This window comes from Primulina eburnea, chromosome 1 (genome assembly GCF_022965805.1).
Source record: "Primulina eburnea isolate SZY01 chromosome 1, ASM2296580v1, whole genome shotgun sequence".
Lineage (NCBI taxonomy): Eukaryota > Viridiplantae > Streptophyta > Magnoliopsida > Lamiales > Gesneriaceae > Primulina > Primulina eburnea.
In genome coordinates, this window is record NC_133101.1 from 60,845,594 (window position 1) to 60,869,184 (window position 23,591).

Sequence of the window (23,591 nt, forward strand, 5' to 3'; positions counted from 1 at the left end):
ATTTGATTGGTACATGAGATACACATAATATGTAATAGAATACTGGATATTCGAATATGCAATGTAAGCTCACCAAGTGTTTATCTTTCCATAGAATATGCATTTGGATTGCATATTCACCTCATTTAATATATTTTTTTGTAAAAACCAAAAATAAAAATAAAATTCCCAACTAAGTATTGAAATTTTAAAATACTTAGTTTTACTTGAGAAATATCTAATTTGAGTTTGCAAATACTTGATATCTTAAATGAGATACTCACATAATGTCTTAAAATACTGGATATTTGAATAGACAACGTAAGTTCACAAAGTGTTGATCCTTCCATGAAAGATGCATTGGTACGAAGAGTATCTAAACTGGTGAAGTTAAAATATGATAGCTAAATTGGTACAAATAATATCTAATGGGAGTTCGCAAATACTTGATTTTACCCCCTAAATACTTATATCCAACTATTTGGGGATGTCAAATTATATAGTTTGAAGTTAATATTAAGTGATCTTTGATGATGACATTCGTGAAGTAAAAATGTGATACCTAAATTAATACAAATAATACCTAATATGATTCCACAAATAATTGATTTTACCATTTAAATACTCAAATTCGATTATTTGATGATGTCAAAATATATAATTTGAAATCAATATTAAGTGGCATTTGATGATAAGATCCGTGAAATAAAAATGTGATATCTAAATTGTTACGAATATTACTTAATTAGATTCCACTGATCATTGATTTTATCCTTTAAAAACTCAAATTTGATAATAAGTATAATGAAAGAATATTGATATATATAATGAATGATTACCAATAAATATTATGAATGAATACCAATAAAGATGATATCAAATGAAGTATTGTCTTGTCATTTAATGAATACAACAAGCATTGTGAATGAATATTGATGATATAATAAATTAATACTCATAAGTATAAAGAAAAAAATACTAATAAGTATAATGAATAATTACCAATAAATATTATGTCAAATAAGTATAGTTTTTCAAATAAGTCATTCAATAAATATCAAAAAATATTGTAAATTAATATTGATTAGTATTTTATAAATCATTAATCCAAGAATCGATAGATATGCTTCAAGTGCAAACTTCAAGCTCATTTACGAACTATGTTTACAATGCATCTCCAAATTAGTCCATGATTAATAATGAACTATGTTTATTTATTTAAATGACATGAATAAGTATCCTAATAAATTTTCCATAGAAAGACCAATACTTGGTGAACTTACGTTGCATATTCGAATATCCAGTAGTATATTTCATATTAATTATTATGAGTATCTCATGTACCAAATCAAGTATTTGCAATATGAAATTAGGTACTTCTCAAGTAAAATTAAGTACTTTTAAATATTCATGTTTATTTGAGAAATTGTTTTTTTTTAAATATTAAATGAGATGAATATGTCATCTAAATGCATCTTCCATAGAAAGACCAACACTTGGTGAACTTGCATTGCATATTCTAATATCCATTATTCTATTACATATTATGAATATCTCATGTACCAAATCAAGCATTTGTAATATGAAATTATTTACTTCTCAATTAAAACTAAGTACTTTAAAATTTTCACGTTTATTTAAGAATTTGTTTTTTTGTTTTTTTTACAAAAAATATATTAAATGAGATAAATATGTCATTCAAATGAATCTTCAATGGAAAGTCTATACTTGGTAAATTTACGTTACATATTCGAATATCCATTATTATATTACATATTATAAGCATCTCTTGTACCAAAACAAGTATTTGCAAGCTCAAATTAGGTACTTCTCAGCCAAATACATAGAAATATCAACACTTGAAAAATTTACGTTGCCTATTTGAATATCCAGTATTTAATACATACATATTGTGAGTATCTTATTTATATTAACAATTATAACATAACAAAATATTATAAATAATTTATCATAACATTATTAACTTATAAGAATAATATCAGTTTTATACTAATAATTTTATACGTTCTATTAAACTAGTATCATTAAAAAAAAACATTAGAATTATCATCATAATAGAAAAATCATATATAGATACATATAGACTCCTCTTTATCTCTATAATTGAAAATCTTCATATTTGATTATCTATTTAGTTAATCGGGCAGAAAATCATGCTATAACCCCATCCATTCGGATCGAATACAAGATTTTTCGTCGGGCTCAGGAGAAATTATAACGGTAATGTAGATGCTACCTGTGTGGGCAGTGCCCTCACAGGATCTCAGCCATTGATTTTACATGGTGATTAAATTTAGGCCTTTGATCATTTCATGGGGTGTATGTGTGTGTAAATCTGGGCCTTTGATCACCTCATGGGGGCAGTGCCTCACAAGGTAGGGTGAAATGAACCAATTATAACTATCTCGACAAACAAGTGACAATTTATTTGATTTATACTTTTTATAAAAAAAAAAAATAACGAGATATTAATCAGTAATTTTATTAAAATAAATTTTAAAAAATAAGAAAAATATAGTCCAAATAGGGACTACAACTTTCGCTTAAGAAATAGATATTTTATTCATTATGTCACAGTTGTGCATTATATACCTCACACTTTATTAATATATTTAATTATAAAAACAAAACATGACACTAAGTTTTTTGGCTTTATTATAAATAAACTTAATAATAGTAATAGATTAACATAAAAATATGTAAATTAGTTTCAAAAAATATACATAATTTTATTTTTAGTTCTAATAAACTACAAATGTATTAAAATAAATTTAAAAAATTAAGATTGTATTTTATAAAAGGAAGAACACTAACAAACTTGCCATTCTAAATTTTAAAATTTCAAAATAACTTTATGTAATTAGAGATGTCAATGGAACGGGTATGGGACGGGTTTGGCTAAACCCAAGACCCTCCTCATGAAAAAAACTTTGACCATTACACGTCCCACCCTGGTTAAATATTCTTCGGACCCACCCCACCTCGAATACGAAATGGGGCCGGGTAGACCCGTGAGACCCGAATTTTTTTAAAATGAAAAAAGTAATCTTTCTTTTCACATGACTGAATTATGAAAGAGACACAACATTGTGGAAAATTAATTCATGTCTTCGACCACACTTAATAATAACAAACAAAGTATTTTCACGACATAAAGAATTACATAAAAAAAGTTACTAGCTCTCCAAAAAAATCTTGACATCCCCCGAAAAAGTCATAACATTATTTAAACAGATCAATATAAAATCAGTGAGTAAACAATATTTAAGTCTACTAAGATGAGGACCATCTATTCTTCCACTATTGCTAAAAGCAGATTCAAATGCAACAGTTGACATAAGAATAGCTAAGATCGTTATAGTTGAGGTGAGCTACTAAAAAAATGAAAATTAATAAAACTAAAACCCTAAAATATTTATATGCACATATATATGGGGCGGGTATGGGGCGGGTATTATAGGACCCATGACCCGTCCCATATCCGGATGAGTCTGAAAAATTGGACCCGAGACCCACCCCATGACCCATTTAGTATGCCCAAATCCACCCCATACACGCGGGCCCATTGCGGGTATGGGTAAAATCCGGACCCATTGACATCCCTATATGTAATCTTTATTCCGCCTATTTTAAAATATATATATTTGTTTGAGTAAGTTTTTTATGAGACGATACCAAATAAAATATTCATCTGACAAAATTGACTAATAAAACCGTTTCACATGAGTTTTTATATATTTATTGTCAACAACTAAAACATATACTAAAAATTTTTTTCCCTTTATATTTGTAGGTTTTGAGAGAGCATTTTATAGGCGTTTTTCCCTATAAAAATTGAACACATAAATGCATCACGCCTTTAGAGAGATTCTGAAAAGTGGGAAGTGTGACGAAATGTTAAAATCAAGCTTCAAAATTTACAAATGTAAACTGTTTGGTATAAAATATAAAGCGAAAAATGTTTTTCTTGTATTATAATTTTAATTATATCAAATCAAGTAATATATTAAAAAACATGATCAATATATATATATATATATATATATATATATATGTGTATATATAAAAGCAAAAGGAAAGTTCAAACCCAAGTTAGTTACTAAGAAAAAAAATACAATATTTAATTAGTTTATTTTATTTTTTTAAGAAAAATTGGTAGAGCATTAAAAGTTATAAATTAAAGAAGGTTTTTCAATGAAAATTAAATTATTTTTTAGTAATCATAAAATGTTTGACCTCAAATGCATGTTATTTCTAAATTATCTTAATTTGAAAGAATAATGTATAACAGTTTTATTCTAAAACAATATGTATATTGTATCTGTTGGACTGTCTTCTTAAAATTCAAATAAGATAGCCCAACAAAATTACAAGAGGTATATTCAAAAAAGTTTCAAATATCCATTAAATTATCCTCAATAAACATGTCTATTACACCCAATAATTAGAAATTTTTGACACTCAATGCATACAATTCGAGATTTTCATAATTTGAAAGAGTTAATGTATTATATATTTATGTCAAAAGCACCCGCTATATAAATTTTTTCTCTTTGGTTACCTTATTTGAATTTTAAATTATAAATAATGCACGGTTGCATATTATATTGAAATCCAGTTTTATTCTATTTAACTAAATTTATGTACTTCAAAACTGAAGTCTTATATGACTTCTCTTTTCAATATCATGTGTGAGTTGAATCCTTCAAACTTGCAATGGACGTTTGAACTTGGATTTGTTCGTTTTCATAAACTACATACACATGAAAACAATGAGAATAATGAGACATTAAATTTGAAATCTATATTTCACGATCGATAAATAAAATAAATTATTATCCTATTTACACAAAATTTTAATTATTATGCATTTGCTAATGTGATAAAATGTCTCGTAATAGAAATGAGTAAACAAATTCTAAAGGAAGTACACAACTTATTAGAAGACAACTTATAAAACTTATTGCATTGTTTGGCAGTAGGCCTCTTGTGAGACGGTCTCACGAATCTTTATTTGTGAAACAGGTCAACCATACCGATTTTCACAATAAAAAGTATTACTCTTAGCATAAAAAGTAATACTTTTTCATTTATGACCCAAATTAGAGATTCGTCTCAGAAAATACGATTCGTGAGACCATCTCACACAAGTTTTTGCCTTGTTTTGAAATACACATAATAAATATTGATAAAATAACTTATCTGGTTTATATTTAATTTAATTATAATCACATATTTTATTTTTATTTAGGAATAATAGATTGTTTTGTATATTATGGATCGATTTTGTGGATAAAAACACAACCTATTTGGGTAAAAATATTGATGAAGCAATTGTTGTTATCCATCAAATGTGTCAAACATATACAATATCACAAAATTGTTTGTGATCGAAGATTTAGACGAAGTTAATGAATTTTGTAAAAAAAAGTATTTCTCATTAGTTTTATTAAATTTGATTAAAAATATTTATTTTTCACATGTTAAAAAATAATAATATATATAGTCTTTAAAAATTAAAGAATTAAATATTTACTTAGGTTGTTGGTCGACATTAATATTTCAAACACGATAAAGACTAACACAATTAATCTACATACATCATATTTAAGAAAAAATTTCAAAATTTGCGAAAAATAGTACTTATTTTTATTTTTTTATAATTATTTTTTTTACAATTTAAATATATATTATTTTTTATAATAATTAATTTTTATAATATATAGATTAAATAATAGTAATATATATAATAAATAAAATGACGTTGACATGTCATTAATATAAATACAATACAATACAATACATACGTATATTATAAATTTGTGAGCTACATTTATTTATGAGGATAAAGACTTCACCCAACCACATGTTGAGTTGCGACTGCGAGGAGAGGAGTAGCTCTACCAACGGCAACCCCAGGTCTTTCACTCATGTCCAAATCCTTCCCCACAACTCCATTAGCCAATTCCCAGTCAAATTTATGCACAATGTTTGCCAACACAAACTCATTAGTAGCCATCGCAAATGAAATCCCTGGACAACCCCTCCTCCCAGCTCCGAACGGGATCAACTTGAAATCCATGCCCTTGAAATCTATTGCAGAATTCAAGAATCTATCTGGCTTAAACTTTTCGGGTTCGTCCCAACAATCGGGATCTCTACCGATGGCCCAAGCGTTAATCATCACCATCGTCCCGCCCATAACGTCGTATCCTTTTATCTCCACATCTTCGCGAGCGATACGTGGCACGAGCATGGGGATTGGAGTGTGGAAACGAAGAGTTTCTTTGATCACAGCTTTCAAAAAATGCATTTTCTCCAAGTCATCATCTGTTATTTGTTGTCTTTCTTTAAGGATCCCTCTTACTTCATCTTGCAATTTCTTCATGACCGCAGGGTGTCGTAGGAGCTCCGTCATAGCCCATTCTAGAACCGTCGCGGTTGTATCGGTCCCGGCAACAAAAACATCCTAAGAATAACAAAAAAAAAAAGTAATATGTTTGCTTTAAACATTTAGTTTATAGTTAAATCATTCACGGAAACTTTTATCTTTGGATTTGCGTTTACTTCAACACTAAACTTACATCTAAAATCAACATTTAAAAAATCTATGAACCCAAACAAAATATATCGAGAATTGGAAAATTACCAAAATTATAGCTTTGATACTATCTCTGTCCATGGAGACTCCGGTAGTATTATTATTATCATCCATTAAAATCCCAAGCAAAATATCGACGAAGTTATCTCCGGCACCACTAATTATTTCCTGGCCCTTTTTCAAGCGTTCTTGAATCACTGCTTCCATGAAATAATCCATTTCTTTGGCAACTTTCTTCAACCTCGATTCGAACCCATTGATCCAATCGACCCATGAAAGCCATGGAATGAAATTCCCAACTGTATTACCCTGCAAAACCTCCAAAAATTCTTTCAAAAGCATCACGAATCTCTCCCCTTTTTCCCCTTCACTGTACTTCCTACCAAAAGCTGATCTACACACGATATCATTAGTTATCTTAACGAACATCCCACTCAAATTGACCACACCAAATGAAGAATCTCTTATCTTTCTCACCATGATTCCAGTTTCTTCCTCCCTTATGAAGTGAAAAGACTGAACCCTTTTGTTGCTGAGAAGCTGAAGCACGCAGATGCTTTTCAACTGCCGCCAGTATTCGCCGTACGGCGACACCGCTATGTCCTTACAGTTGTAGAGCAGCCGCCTGTTGACGCTGGAATCAGGCCTGTCTGCAAATTTCAGATCATGTGTCTTCATGATCTCTTTAGCTGCATCTGCCGATGAAACGACGAGCGTGGGCACGCTGCCTAGGTGAAGAAGCATGAGTGGGCCATGTTTCTTGGCTAAGGATTGGAGATTTCGGTGAGGCAACTTTCCCAGTAGGTGAAGATTTCCCAGTATTGGTAATCTTGAAGGGGATGGAGGTAAGTTCCATTTCTTGCCAACCGTTTTGCGGAACCAGTGATTTCCAACGAAGAAGCTTAGTACGATAAAGAACAAGGAGAAAAGAGCAGATTGGAATATGAAGAGATGCGACGCAAATATTTCATACATTCTGTAAGGTACGAGTTTGTGTGTGCACGAGTGTGTATATATATATATATATATATATATATATATATATATATATATATATATATATATATATAAGAGGCACAGCACCGCCTAATCAATATTTTTATTATTATCGTATTTTTATTCCTGACCAAACCAAATTAATATAATTGCTTGTAAACCCCACCCACCCAAATATGAGTAGGTCTATTGTGAGTAGCATAAAAAGTAATATTTTTTCATGAATGATCCAAATAAGAGATATGTCTCACAAAATACGATCCGTAAAATTGTCTCACACAAATTTTCACACACACATATATAATAAATCATATGCGACTTATTTTATCAATTTGTGAGACATTCCTATAATATACTATTATATATCATATTTCATTCACGCATTATTTATATTAATAAATCGTATGGGACATATTCGACCAATTTATGAGATATTTCTATAATATACTCTTATATATCATTTCATTCACCCATTCGAACGCTCAATATCTTATTTTTGGAGTGTACATACAAAAGTAGGTGTTGACAAATTCAAAGTGTTCCCAACTAAATGATGTTATATTTAAAAATTATTATTTGTCATTATATTAAATATCTTTTATATTGTGGAGTTTCATAAAATTAAATTCTAAAGCTTGAGTATATCTTGATTATAGATTTTGTCGAAGAAAATTAAATTCTAAAATTAAATTTCTTTTACTATTTTCTCATTATCTCCACTTTCTCTCAGATTTTGTGTCAAAGAAATAAGAATAGTACCACATTTATTTCTCAAATTTTTATCACGAGAAAGTCCTGTGGCATGTGTGGTTTTATTCTAGAACTTTTTGAAAACAATTTTGGGAAATTTATGTTTGAAAAATCGACTGAATTGGCCATGTACTTTTAATATCTTGTAAAATAATGTATGATATTAAAATAATTTCGGTAATGATGAAAACTGATATAAAATAATTATTGTGTAGGGATATACAAATGCCCTCTTCATTTATAAAATATATTAACAGATTTTGCGTCCGAAGATGTAAGAAATATCGTGGTTTGGACTCTATCATCTTCGCAAAACATTACAAAAATGTCACAATTTAAATTATTGTAAGCTTCATACACAATTAAATAACGTAACGTAAAGTGAAAGCAATCACATCTTGTCGTCGCATTCAAAGATTAGGAAAGCAATCAAGAATCCAGATGGTGCAAAAAAACATTATTTAAAATTAATTTATTATCATCAATTTCATTCAAGTAATATATAGGTTGTTTTTAGTCAAAGTGTATTTTTTTTTCTTTTGCGGGAAACACATGTTATTTGTTTATTAAAGTTAGGGGGTGAGGAAAAATATCAAAAATTCCGTTACGTCGTACTTATCCAATGGAGTGGATAAGTGCTTGGCTCAGGAGAATGAAAAAAGATCTAATCAATCTTTCAATAGAGTGGTGTAAATGAAGTGAAACTAGTTACTCAATATTTTCAATGATTGTCAGTGATATTTCCTCCGCTTTGGACTAACTTGAAAAGTAAAACTATATTTATGTTTAATTATTTCAATTCTAATTTTTTTTAATTAAAGTTAGTTTTTAGCTTTTGCAGGTCTTTTGAGATGTATGAGTTTCAACAAAATTATAGTTAGTAAGACTATATTTATGTTTACTCGTTTAAATTCTAATTTTGTAAAATTTAGTCTTTAAAATTTGCAAGTCTTTTGAGACTGTTGGAGTTTCAAAAAAAATTACAAGGACATGATGCTATTTTTTGCAACTAACCTAGAATATTTTAGAATCACAATATGTGATATATTTGATGTAGCGCTTTTGTTTTGAGAATACTCGTGCTTATCTTATATGATTTTTTCTTGTTGAGTTACTCTTTTGAAATATAGATATTATAAAACTCTATTGTTCGATCTGCGACTGCCCACTGAAATTTGAGGTATGGGTTCTAATTCTTGATTGATAGGACATATGGTTAAAAAAAACACACAACTTTTTGGAAATCTTTGGTGTTTTAATTGGCTAAAAGAGCAATTCTTTTCATTTAAATAAGCTTGTATTTTTTATTGGATACTCTAAATTTCCCTTGAGTTACATATTTAAAGCTTTTCGTGTACAGGTGGTCCATTTATTGTAATCACAACTATTGCTATAGGAAACTTGTTTTGTTTTTTTTGTTTTTATGGTTTGAAGATATTTTGTTATTATTGTGAAGAGAACTACACGATTTTTTTAGAAAATTTGGTAAAAACGGTATAATATTGATAACGTATCGAAATTTCAGTCTATTGAATTTTTTTCGTAGAACGATATGAAATTTATGTCGTACCTGAAATTTTGGGAAACCGACATAGCGGCATACCGAAATTTTGGTACAATATATAATATTATTTGGAAAAATCGATATAACATGCCGAACTAGGTCCGATTAAGATTCATTCATGGAGTTGACATAATGTGTCAAGGTGACGTGCCAGACATTCTCTCATATTAATTTTTATGTTACATGATCTAAAATCTAAATCGTTCCATGCCTGTCTTTCAAATTTTGTTTCAGATTTTGTCCGAAATTTCCAATCCTAAACATGTTTCCCATGCATCTTGACTCTGTATGTCATATGGTAGCATGGAATTTTCCTACTTTTTATGGTAGCATGGAATTTTCCTACCTTTTATTTTTCAGATAATGGTTGATATAAAGATGTGTAAGTTTAGAATTGATTATATTTATATGGAAGTCATATCATAATTGTAAAAATTATGGAAGTAATTCGAAATAATGTTTCTTTAAAAGGAAAAAACAAATCAAAAAATCAGAGCATAACACTGTATTTTCTCTCTATTAGGCTTAGACTTAATAATTGTAATATACTTACACTTTTTTATGATAAAATAGTAAACTTAGGCCTAATAATAGTAATGATATATAAATGAGTCATAATTTTATGATATATAAATGAAGACATATTTTTAATTAATGAAATTAATATTTTGATTATCGAATGTCAAACAATTTGTGCAAAAATATGATTAAATATATTTTTCTTTAATATTAAACATCATTTATATCAAAATAATTTTAAAATTATAAGCATGGACTGTTTTTTGGTCCTATATTTTGATTCCACATCATGTTTAGGTAAAATCTGTATACAAGTTCTTTGTTTGTAAGAACTCTTGAGTTGTATGTATTAATATATCATAGAAAACTTGCAATTATTTATGTCATGAATTTCAGAACAAAATTAAATAGGTAACAAAGGAAGATTGTCAACCAAGAATCGTCATGTCAAGTCTAATATTGTCTCGACTCTCTTGTCCTCTATCGTTATGTAAGTTTTCTGAATGTCCCTTTATATTGCAATGGTAATTAAACGAGAATAGGTGGTTAAATTTGATCAAGACATAGGCCTAGCAGCAGTTTTTTTATTTGATCAAGTACATGAGCAAATCGCGTGTTTCATGATTATTTTTGGTAAGGAAATTCGAGGGCTGTAAAAAGAGTTGACTTTTTAATGGTAGTTCGACTGGATTTGCCTTTATTTTCAACTGGCTACGAGTGTTTGTTTTTCTTTGGATCGATGTTTTTGGAGTTTACGAGGTTTTTACTTCTTACATGTTGATTTGCTTGTGTGCACTCTATACATCGGGGCAGTGAATCAAATCCCGAAAATTCTATAGCCTGCCTCATAGTCATAGGATGTTATTTCTTAAATATAGCTAGATGGGTTCGCCTAGGTATCAAACCAATTTTTTTTAAAAATATCCTCTTTTTAATTTTCCTCTGTACATTAATAAAAATAACTTGTCTATCTACATGAGAAAATTAAGAAATAAGAAAGGCCTTTCAATAGGTTGATTATAGCTACACTCCCGATAGAGGCTTCATTGTCGAATTGCATGGTTCCGACTTCATTTCATGTGTGGTCACTATGTTTTGTAGTTACCCAAGGATTCTTACCCACCGGGTGTAGCGTATCCTCATATGATGAAACATTTATTGTCATCTAATTACCGGTCAAAATAATTCATCAATATATATAGTTTTGATATGTTGTTCATCTACCGTGTCCATGTCAATATCCATCAATGAGATGACACATGTACTATATATATAATTTGGATATAATTTTTCACATTCAATATATGAGTGACACTTCATTGACAGACATTGAGATAAATACAGTGGGTGAACAACATATTAAAATTATATATATATATAGGGTCTGAAAATGAAATTCAAAAATGGGCGACCAGAAAATTTTGGAGCTTGGACCCGCCAATGCACATCAGCACCTGTATTTCTTTCCACACGTCAATGCAAATTGCGAAGACTTGTGAGTTTTCCAAGTCAACTCTTGCGTGCCATTAAATAAACACCTTACATGTAATGCAGCTAAAACCCTCCCCTATCTCCGCCACTCTGCTCTTCCCCACCAGAGGACTCAGCCCCGTAAAGTCAAGCTATGCTAACTGAATGAAAATGGCTTTACCTCGTATCCGTTTCAGTTTCTTAATCCTTTATTTCTTCATGATCATTCTCCTTGTTCAGTCAAGATTGAATCTTCACGCTCCTGATCATGCTGCTCTCTCTCTTGTCCGCAGAGATTTTGGCATCCGCCCTGCTGGGGAGAGGAATCCATGTGATTCCGCCGGAATATTCTGCGAGAGAAGAATCTCAAACAATTCATATGTTCTTAGAATCACTCGTCTTGTCTTTAAGTCCCAACAGCTGAAAGGAAAAATCTCCCCTGCAATAGGGCAGCTCTCTGAGCTGAAAGAGATTTCCTTAAAAGACAACCACTTTTTTGACCAAATCCCATTTCAAATTGCTGAATGCCAAAAACTTGAATTCCTAAATATCGCGAAAAATCGGTTTTCAGGTGAAATTCCGCCTGGATTATCATCATTGGTCCGCCTCCGGGCCCTCGACTTGTCATCAAACAAGTTCACTGGCAATCTGAAATTCTTGAAGCACTTTCCTAACATGGAAAAGCTCAATCTCGCTGATAATATGTTTGCTGGAAAATTACCTGTTTCTTTGAGATCCTTTCGGAATCTCCGATTCATTAACATCTCTGGAAACAGTTTACTCGAGGGTCCATTGCCATTGATGAATCAAGTGGAGGATTTCTCTGCAAAATTTGCGGAAGAGAGAAACTCGATCCCGAAACGTTACATGTTTGCAGAAAAATCTAATCAGACAAACCCAGCTATGGGACCTTCTTCGAGTCAAGAATCTGCCCCATCTCCCAGGGCAGCAGTGGCACCTCATAAGCCCAAGAAAAACAGAAGGAAGATAGTGGGCTGGATTGTTGGATTCCTGGCTGGAGCTTTAGCAGGAAGTGCTTCTGGATTTGTGTTCTCTTTAATTTATAAGCTGATCATGTTCTTGATCAAAGGGCGTGGAAAGGACAAAAGCTTAAAAATCTTCAGCCCCATTATCAAGAATCCTGAGGACCTAGCTTTCCTGCAAGAAGAAGATGGATTAGCCTCGCTTGAAATCATAGGAAGAGGTGGATGTGGAGAAGTGTACAAAGCTGTTCTTCCAGGAAGTGGTGGAAAAGAAATCGCCATTAAAAAGGTATCCCTCAGCTCCAGAGACTCAGAGGAACTCCCAGACGAAGAAAGCAAGCTTTTGGACAAAAAGATGCGCCAGATCCGATCCGAAATTCAAACTGTCGGCGAAATCAGGCACAAGAATTTACTACCCCTCTTAGCCTACATGCCAAGGCCCAATTGCCATTTCCTCGTGTACGAGTACATGAAAAATGGAAGCGTACAAGACTACATCCAACACGTGTCTCAAGGAAATAAACAATTAGATTGGCCGACTAGATTCAAGATTGCATTAGGCATCGCTTCAGGCCTCGAGTACCTCCACATGAACCACACTTCTCGGATAATTCACCGGGATTTGAAGCCCGCAAATGTCCTCCTGGACGACGAAATGGAAGCCCGAATATCAGATTTCGGTCTTGCAAAAGCAGTACCCGAATATAAAACTCACGTCACGACTTCGAACATAGCCGGAACCGCTGGTTACATCGCCCCGGAGTATCACCAGACTTTCAGGTTCACGGATAAGTGCGATATCTACAGCTTCGGGGTTCTGCTCGGTGGGCTGGTTACAGGAAAATTTCCATCTGATGAATTTTTCCAGCACACAGAGGAGGTTGGTTTGGTGAAATGGATGAGAAATGTGATGACTTCTGAAGACCCAAAGAGGGCGCTCGATCCAAATCTTCTGGGGAATGGGTACGAGGAGCAGATGCTGTTGGTTCTGAAAGTCGCTTGCTTTTGCACACTTGATAATCCCAAAGAAAGGCCTAATAGCAAGGATGCTAGATGCATGTTATCTCAGATCAAGCATTGATTTTTCAAGAAGTTACAATTAATGTGAAATTGTTGGTCATTGACGAATGGCCTGTACCTTTTACTGAGTCCATTGTAAAATATTTGTTATAATTTACAGAATGATTGGCTTGGTTTCCCAAAATCCTAATGATTGTAAAATATCAGTGTGATTTTCAAGATTGTCCGTATGAAAGTTTACTTCATTTTCCCTACAAAGTAGCTCTTCATTTATTAGAAAATTTCCAAAGTTTTTCGTGTATAAAATATGAATTCATATTAAGTCTGTCTTTGTATAAGGTAGTGAAGAAAGTTGACTCATAAGTTAAACCCAGAAAGCACTGCGGCCGTAACACTTCCAGTCAAACTGCCACCACTCCCCCCTCGAAATTCATACACACTGCGCGGTTTTCAGGCTTACAACACGCAAACCCCCTGTTGCGGATACAATCAAGCTCTCTTCTTGAAGAACATGAATCGAACATAATGAAACTTGAGTTACTTAATTTATAAAATGATGAAACTTGAATTACTTTAATTATTAAATGAAATTTGCGTTCTTCAATGCATCGACAACATATCAATTTTATTTTTTCCAAACAGTGATCGGGGGAATAAAATGAAAGCAGTAGTGTGGACACTACAAGATTTAGATTTAAAAAGCAAAAATAGAACACACTAATCAAATGAGAAATTCTCTGAAAAACTAAGGAAAAAGGTCTAATTCAACTATTCAAATCCTCCTTTTTGCTTGACAATTTTGATTTTGGGTTGAAATCTTAGTTACAGCCAATCAACGGAAAGTAGCATTTATCTTGAGAGCATAGAGATTCTATTCAAAGATTGACTCCTCAACATGGATGTCAATGGGGCGGGTATGGCTAAACCCAAGACCCGTCCCGTGAAAAAAATTTCGACTCATTACCCACCCCACCCTGGTTAAATATTCTTTGGACCCGTCCCACCTCGAATATGAAACAGGGTGAGTTAGACCCATGAGACCCGTGAGACCCGAATTTTTTTAAAATGAAAACATTAATCTTCTTTGAGAGATACCTTGAGGCTTGAACCACTAACATTAGCGTATAGTTATGGTGGTACTGGGACAGTAGGGCTTTATTTATAATTGGTCTACCTATTTGGATAATAAACTAAAGCTCAACCCAAAACAGAATCAGACATGTCTATGGTTGACCTTGAGGTGGGATACTAAAAAAATAAAAATTAATAAAACTATATATTAGAATATTTATATCCACGTATATGGGGCGGGTATGGGGCGGGTATTATAGGACCCATGACCCGTCCCATACCCATACGGGTCTGAAAAACTTGACCCGAGACCCACCTCATGACCCATTTAGTATGCTCAAACCCGTCCAGATGAGACGGGTCCATTGCGGGTATGGGTAAAACCCAGACCCATTGAATACTCCTCGATACCACCTACTTTAACGGTGGAACAAATCAATACCTTCATTAAACACTGATTCCAGCCATAATAGACAACAAAGTGCGACTGACATTCCTTCAAACATAAAATGGATTGAACTCTCAAAGCCATACCAACTTTCCTACAAACACCGTAACAAATTCAAATCATGTGTATAGTAATTTGCAACATAACATCAAATATTGCTTTGTAGGGCATAATCACATGCCTACAAACCCCCAGTATCCAGTTCAAACAACAAAATAATATGCTATTTCCCAAATGTATTGCATAACTATGCACTAAGGATGCACTTGGATCGAGGGATTTGAGCTTCAAATCCATGGGTTTCAAACTCATTTGATTGCTTAAATTAATTTAATGTTGGGTGAACTTCAAATTGACCACTTCAAATCCCCAAATCAAATCTCTTGCTCCAAACCAAATCCTTCCAACCAGCCTAAGATGTCAAGAAACCCAATTCACAAGATTAACACTACTGCCCAACAAATAAACAATACTTCAGAGAAGGAAAACTGGGAAAATAATCCAATTGAAAGATTTATTACCCCCATTAAACCTTTTTTTCTTAGACGTGCTTGCTTCTGTCTACTGACAATTTAGTAGAGAAATCAAACAACCAATAAAATAGTATTTGAAATTAGTCATTCCTACAAACAAGATTTACATGCATATTAAATTCAACATTAGGCGTCTCACACCCGTAAAATTTCGTATTTACGCCTATCTAATCAACATGAAACCGTAGAAATACAAGAACGAGAGAAGAATATCAGGAACTGAAACTACAAAGTACAAACAATAAGGTCGTTAAGAGCATTTGCTTGAAAATTGTGATACCCGTGGCAGTTCTTCTGCAAACGAGTCCGAAAATTTAACAAATCAAATCCTGTTTCAATTGCATTGACAGAATCTCTTATCATTCCCATCCTTAACCACAATCACGTCAGAAATTCAATTACTATTTAAAATCAAGACATAAAAAATGACTACAAAATTGGGAATGATTGACAGGATCGAATGTATGTTCTTCCAGATCTTCCTCCATGGATGATGAATGATGAAAATTTTACGAAGTCGAATAGCAAAAGGTCAAAATTGGTTAGATATGTTACAGATATATAAAGAAAATTAAATTGAAAGAGGAAAATGGCCCCTATAGCTCAGTGGTAGAGCGCCAGTCTTGTAAACTGGAGGTCTGTAGTTCGATCCTGCATGGGGGCAACCAATTTTCAGACATGATATTTTTTGGGAATTATTTATACTACTTTATTAATTTGAGGCACTTAAAGTAACTAACTTTGGTGTCATGGTCTGTTTTATTAATTATATATATAAATAAAATGTTAAAATTTAAATGTAAATTATATGTAGTTCAATGGATAGAATCATTGTCACTTGGTGTTTAGGTTATGGGTTCAATTCCTACTGAGGTAATTTTTTTATTTTTTATTATTTTTCAAATTATTTTTTAATTTATATATCAAAATTACAGTGTAGTCCCTCACTATTTCTTATAATTATATTTTGATCCTCATTTAAATATAAATAAAATAAATTATAAAAAATATTATACAAGCACGCAACGCGTGCGTCGGTACACTAGTTTAAATGGATGATGCATAGACTTGTGGGTTTCAATTTGAGTGAGTTCGGGTTCGGTATATTAAAAAAATATCAACTTGAAAACTATAAACCCGAACCAGTCAGACCAGTCTGATCTAAGTTTTTTTTTTTGTTGTGTAATATTATTCTTTACCAAAATAATTAAATAAAATTCAAAACATGTAATATAATAATATTTTAATTTAAATACACAATAACAAACTGATAATTATGTTTTATGGATTTAATATTAAATTTAATATTTTAATCATGGTTTTAACAATCAACATTGTGTGGGTAGTATCCATTGTTTCTTGATTATGTATTGGGATTGATTGAAACTTTAAAATTTTTATGTTGAAAAACTAATAAGATATTAGGTAAAACAGAGAAACGAAGACTAAAAAGTCTTTTTACTTAAAAAATTAATATCAAACAAATTAGCTATTAGTATAATTGAATGATCTGTTTTAACATATTTGAAGGATCTTCATAAGCTGTAATAAATTGTATTCTAAGAATGAATATACAGTTGAATTAAATAGAATTTGATTTTCAAACCAAGTAAAAGATACTCGAAATAGTAATTCATTAAGAAAACTGTTAACAGTTTAAAGCATTTAGCTTTTAGCTTGTGTTTAAACTGAACTGAAATAAGATGATTAGTTCGGGGTTCAGTTATGGGAAAAACGAAAGTGATTATCAGCTAAATTGATCAAATTAATTTTAAAACAATAGTTAAACAATTAAAGACACAAGATATATTTATAGATGTTCGGAGACTTCAATTGCGCTACTATGTCTTCTCTTTTTACCACATCGAGTATGATCCACTAGAAGACTTTCCAGAAACGCAAGGCAATACCTTACAATCTGCATAATGTTTAACATCTTTATGTCAAGACCACAAACACATTGTTTTACATCTTTACTGTGAACACTCATCCAACTAAACAATAAGCTCAACTCTATGTATATATGAGTGATTGTGTGTGAGTGTGTGAGAACTTATTTAATCAATACATGCAACACGAAGATATTCTCACACAACTGAGCCATCGTTCTCATATAAGAAATTCATTATATAAAGGCTACATGAACCCAAGCGCTGAAGAGTAGTCTTACCGATACCTCCCATCCCTACAATAGTTAAGATCATCCATCACTCAAATTAAATCTTTTTCGAATATTCCAACCATGCTGTGTTCCTGACAAGCTGGTACCGGAAGCTTTCTGGAACATTGATCATCTTTCACGCCTTCCCTTTCTTTCATTCTCATAACCATTTTCTTGATGGAATCAAATTCTTGAATTAGTTCCTCTATCATATATCCACCATCTTGGTTTCTATGATATCTTCTGCTAGATTAGCTACTTTTTTTTTTTTATTTGATTCTTCAAATCTTGGGTTACTTGCATGGATTCTTCGTCGGTCAGAATCTTCAATAAATTCTTGCAAGAAACCAAAATTTTCACGAAGAGATTCAATTTGTTGTTCACTGTAGAGTAAATGAATCGTATATAGCAGAAAATTTGATCAAGAGAGGTTAGAGATGCATTAGCCATATCCATGTTTGATTTTCAGTACTATTCAGCGGGGAATTCCTTAACTCAGACAACATAAAAAGAATGGGCAACTTAATACTTTGTTTTTTTTTCATTCAAATCTTTGGCATGCAACAAAAACGGCGGAAAAAGTTAGAATAATTTGGTTAAATAGTTTATCTATTACTATATTAAAGTTTAGACATGAATCGGTCCGTGGTATGACGGATTAATATTAAGTGGATGTTAAGCTTTAATTTAAAAATATATGTAACAAGTCTTGGAATTTTCCTACGGAACAATACATAGAATTTTCCAATGTTCTCATACAATAAATTATCATTGCTTAGATAACCAGAATGTAAAACTACTTTTATTTATTTAAGCAATTAAGAGTATGTCACGGTCTCACGAATCTTTATCTATGAGACGAGTCAACTCTACTGATATTCACAATAAAAAGTAACTCTTAGCATAAAAAGTAATATTTTTTCATGGATGACCCAAATAAAATATTTGTCTCACGAAGTACGACCCATGAGATCGTCTCACATAAGTTTTTGTCAGACTTATTTTAGTTTTGTAAGTTGACATGTCCGTGTGACGAAAATAAAACCTATATTATACATATTAAAATTTATCTAAACAAAAATAAAAAAGCGACAAGATTTTTTCCTCACATTTAAAATATTGGGTTTCCTTTTTTGCTTTATTCTTTCACTTTATTATTGCTTAGATGAATTTCAATATGTATGATATATAGTTTCTTCGAGTCATATGAGTAATGCAGGAAAAAATCCATGTCAAATAAACACTACACGATGTGTTTATATGAAGAACAGGTCTTTTGTGATACGGTCTCACAAATCTTTATCTTTAAGATAGATCAATCATACCGATATTCACAATAAAAACTAATAATCTTTACATAAAAAGTAATATTTTTTATGGATGACCTAAATAAGATATTCGTCTGACAAAATACGACTCGTGAAACCGTCTCACAAAAGTTTTTGGCTTTATATGAAAAACAAAGTTTGACAAATTACAATACTCAAATCCAAAATATATAAATTTTTTCATCGCATATTTAGCCCCACTAAACTGCCACATAGCATGTTTGAAGATTAATTGTGAAATTTTCAGCTTAAGCTTGATTGTTGATGTAATTTTGTGTAAAAGAAGCTATCACTGGCATTGTTTTCTAACATTCTATTGGAACAAGAAACTCTTTATGGTACAAAGTAACAAAAGACAAAGTGCCTGTCTTTTTATTACACAATCCAACAATTCAATTCTGAAACATCAAAGCTTACGAACGGCAATTCCTAATTGCTACCTGTACATCTTTTTGGTTCTTAATTATATTGTTTTGTTTGATAACACAATTCGGCAACATTCCAAGTTTTTCTTTTTCCGTTAATATATACATCGCTTGCAAATTTCAGCTCTAAAGAGTACTTGGGAGTCATTTCTTGATAATAAAAAACAAAACAAAAAAAAAAGATGGCGAAATTTGCTCGTAAAGACACGAACCGGAGCCTCGAGTGCTTGCTAGACTTGGATAAAACCTCACAGGGGGGAAACAGAAACGTCGTAAAGCAGCCTACGCGAAAGCTCATACCGGGACATGGCCTTGAGTTCAAGAACTTGTCTTACTCCGTCACGAAGAAAATAAAGAAAGATGGCGTTTGGATTGCAAAAGAAGCTTATCTTCTCAATGACATTTCGGGGCAGGCAATCAGAGGTGAAATCTTAGCTATCTTAGGGCCAAGTGGAGCTGGAAAATCAACGCTACTTGATGCTTTAGCCGGCCGTATTGCTCAGGGAAGTCTTGAAGGATCTGTCAGGATAGATGGTAAACAGGTAACTTTACGAAGGATTTGGATCATCTGCTGCATTGAAAAGACAGCATTTGATGTTGTGTATTTTTTACATGATATCATCACGTGATCATCTCGTCATCCCACCATATGAGATAAATTAAAAAGGTAGTCAGATTAAACGAGATGATCATGTGATCATCTCGTGTGTAAAAAGTGCAAAGCACTTGGTGTTGTTTTCAATAAAATAGAGGATCCAAATCCGTTTATGAACGAATATTTCTCCGAATGTGAAAAGAATGAGCTACGGACGAATTTCAGGTCCATTAAAAATTCAGAAAGATTGATCCATTTTGCAGGTGACAACTAGCTATATGAAGATGATTTCTTCTTATACCATGCAAGATGATCAACTCTTCCCCATGCTGACGGTTTTCGAGACATTCATGTTTGCAGCGGAAGTGAGGCTTCCACCTTCGATATCCACTAATGAAAAGAAGAAACGTGTTGTCGAGCTGCTCGATCAACTCGGTTTAACAGTAAATCTTTCACCGTCTTCTCTCCATCCCAGTTTTTACTTTCTTTCCATGTTTTGTGAAAAAAATACCTTCTTTCAGAGTGTATGTCATACGTACATCGGCAACGATGCTACTCGAGGGGTCTCTGGTGGAGAGAAGAGGAGGGTGTCAATTGGTATCGACATAATCCACAAACCACCACTGCTGTTTCTTGATGAGCCAACCTCAGGTCTCGATTCTACAAGTGCTTTTAGTGTAATCGAAAAGGTAAGGGACATCGCCCGAGGGGGAAGCATGGTTCTTTTGACTATCCATCAACCTTCTTACCGGATCCAAATGCTCCTGGACCGTATCACTGTCCTTGCAAAGTATGTATTAATTACCACTGGTTGTTTTGTATCATCCAAGATCTTGCAAATATTTATAACGAATCGGACTACAGGGGTAGACTGATGTATACAGGAAGTCCAACTGCCCTGTCTTCGTACCTTTCTGGATTTTCGAGGCCTGTTCCGGATGGTGAGAACAGCCTAGAATACCTCCTCGATGTAATCAAAGAGTACGATGAATCGACAATTGGACTCGATCCACTCATTCTCTACCAACGTGATGGCATCAAACCAGATGAAGTTGAAAAAACTCCTATTCAAAAACCACCAAAAAGGGCTAAACTCCCCCACACACCCCATGTGAGGAGTCCCTGGAGTAAGCACTTGAGCCTACATAGCAGCCAGTTTTCGAGTGGAAACATGACACCTCAAGCAAACTCTGCAAAATTCAATTACACTGATGATGAATTTGACAATTCCCTTGAAAGAAGCAGTAAGAATCTTCGTACCCCAGTAAGCATTCACAGCGGTGCTGGCAATCCTCGGTTAGCTTCTCATTTCTATAAAGACTTCCCAGTTTGGCTCTACCAGGGTGTTAGGCGTACACCACAACGTCCCCCAACCTGGACTCCAGCACGAACCCCACGACAAACTCCAGCAATGACACCGATGTCCAGTTCAAGAAGTTATATTTCCAATCATCATCTTACTAAAACAAAGGCCCCAGTGGCCTCCACCCAAGGACCTAACTCACTCCCCACTTCTTATGAAGAACTTGACATTGCAGAGGAGGTTCTTGACGAACCGGAGAACATGCAGAAATTTGCCAACCCTTGGCTCCGGGAGGTTATGATTCTTTCCTGGCGTACTGCACTCAATGTGATTCGAACCCCGGAGCTTTTCCTATCAAGAGAGATAGTCTTGACCGTAATGGCTCTAGTTCTATCGTCCCTCTTCAAGAATCTCCACCACTACGACTTCGGAACAATAAAACGTCTCCTGAATTTCTACATCTTCTCCATCTGCCTCGTCTTTTTTTCTTCCAATGATGCTGTCCCAACTTTCATCCAAGAAAGATTCATCTTCATCCGAGAAACGTCCCATAACTCGTACCGTGCTTCATCTTATGTCATCTCATCCCTCATCGTCTACCTCCCGTTTTTCGCAATTCAAGGCTTCACATTTGCAGGAATAACTCGATCCATACTACGTCTCCGAAGTAGTATAATCTACTTTTGGTTAATTCTCTATGCTTCTCTAATAACCACCAATGCTTACGTGATGCTGGTGAGTGCACTGGTTCCAAGTTACATCACTGGTTATGCAGTAGTGATTGCTACGACAGCTCTCTTCTTCTTGACTTGTGGATTTTTCTTGAAACCATCCCAAATTCCGAAATATTGGCAATGGCTGCATTATATCTCCGCAATCAAATACCCTTTCGAGGCATTGTTGATAAATGAATTCAAGGGCTCGAATTGTTACAAGGGTAACGAGCAGGAGTTGTCGCCCGGTCCCTTGGGAGATCTGAAGATCAGTAGATTGCATAACACAACATCGGAAACATTGCAAGAAGGCTGCAAATTGATTGGTGAAGATGTGTTGTTCACAATGGATATCCACAAGATTGAAAGTATATGGATTGACATAGGCATCTTGTTGGCTTGGGGAGTTCTTTATAGGCTCTTTTTCTATGTGGTCCTTAGATTTTATTCCAAGAATCAGAGACAATGAAGTTCTAATCGGTAAAATAATTGACTCAAGTTGTTATAAATAACGAATAAAAATAATTTTACGAATCTCCATCCGTTATCCAACAATTTTCTCTACTTTCCTTTGTCAATATGGTAGAGCTTGGCTCTTAAGTTTTTTATATGAACTTGACAATCTTTTAGTTTCCTTCTAATTTAATTTTTTATGATCCAACATAAAAGGGCATCTTCATTTGTGGCGGGGGCGGGCACTGAATCGAACCATAATAGAGAAATGATACATGTCACAGTTTTTAGCATAATTATCTCAGTATTATTTCAAATGAGATGAAATTATGTTCATTAGAAATCAAATATGTAGTATTAAAACTTTTATGTTTTGATTTTTACTCAATTCCATTTGGAAATAGGAGCAAAATCACTTTGAAGTGTGTCGTGTGAATTGAAGTTCTTGCACTGACACATTGTTGGAGAATGTGCACAACTTTCGTGTCCAAGGTCCGAATGGAGTGAGATCAGCGGTAAATTAAAGCAAGATATAGATCTAAAACTTTCATGTTGACATTTTTACAAATTCGAAATATAAAATAGTGTTTCAGACAGAACAAGGCACGCACATGCTCAGGAAGTGGTGCACCTGGACTCGAAGCAATCTCAAGTCTCA

The 23,591-nt window shown here is 33.1% G+C and overlaps 3 protein-coding genes and 1 non-coding gene across 4 annotated transcripts; 3 read left to right on the forward strand and 1 right to left on the reverse strand.

Moving 5' to 3' along the window:
- Window positions 1-5,727: 5,727 nt before the first annotated feature.
- LOC140836858 (cytochrome P450 71A8-like) lies at window positions 5,728-7,602 on the reverse strand. Its single transcript, XM_073202714.1, has 2 exons — window positions 6,650-7,602; window positions 5,728-6,469 (listed from the first exon to the last, which is right to left on the reverse strand). Exons 1-2 carry the CDS (start codon window positions 7,574-7,576, stop codon window positions 5,855-5,857), a joined length of 1,542 nt encoding a protein of 513 aa, XP_073058815.1. The 5' UTR covers window positions 7,577-7,602; the 3' UTR covers window positions 5,728-5,854.
- A 4,229-nt stretch (window positions 7,603-11,831) lies between these two features.
- Window positions 11,832-14,152, forward strand: LOC140836849 (leucine-rich repeat receptor-like serine/threonine/tyrosine-protein kinase SOBIR1). Its single transcript, XM_073202702.1, has one exon. The coding sequence runs from the start codon at window positions 12,066-12,068 to the stop codon at window positions 13,962-13,964; it is 1,899 nt and encodes a 632-aa protein (XP_073058803.1). The 5' UTR covers window positions 11,832-12,065; the 3' UTR covers window positions 13,965-14,152.
- A 2,395-nt stretch (window positions 14,153-16,547) lies between these two features.
- Window positions 16,548-16,619, forward strand: TRNAT-UGU (transfer RNA threonine (anticodon UGU)). The gene has a single exon. It is a non-coding gene; the product is annotated as a tRNA-Thr (tRNA).
- Window positions 16,620-20,011: 3,392 nt separating this feature from the next.
- On the forward strand, window positions 20,012-22,949 carry LOC140813518 (ABC transporter G family member STR-like). The gene is made up of 4 exons (XM_073172028.1): window positions 20,012-20,411; window positions 20,728-20,907; window positions 20,986-21,254; window positions 21,329-22,949. Exons 1-4 carry the CDS (start codon window positions 20,052-20,054, stop codon window positions 22,947-22,949), a joined length of 2,430 nt encoding a protein of 809 aa, XP_073028129.1. The 5' UTR covers window positions 20,012-20,051.
- Window positions 22,950-23,591: the final 642 nt, after the last annotated feature.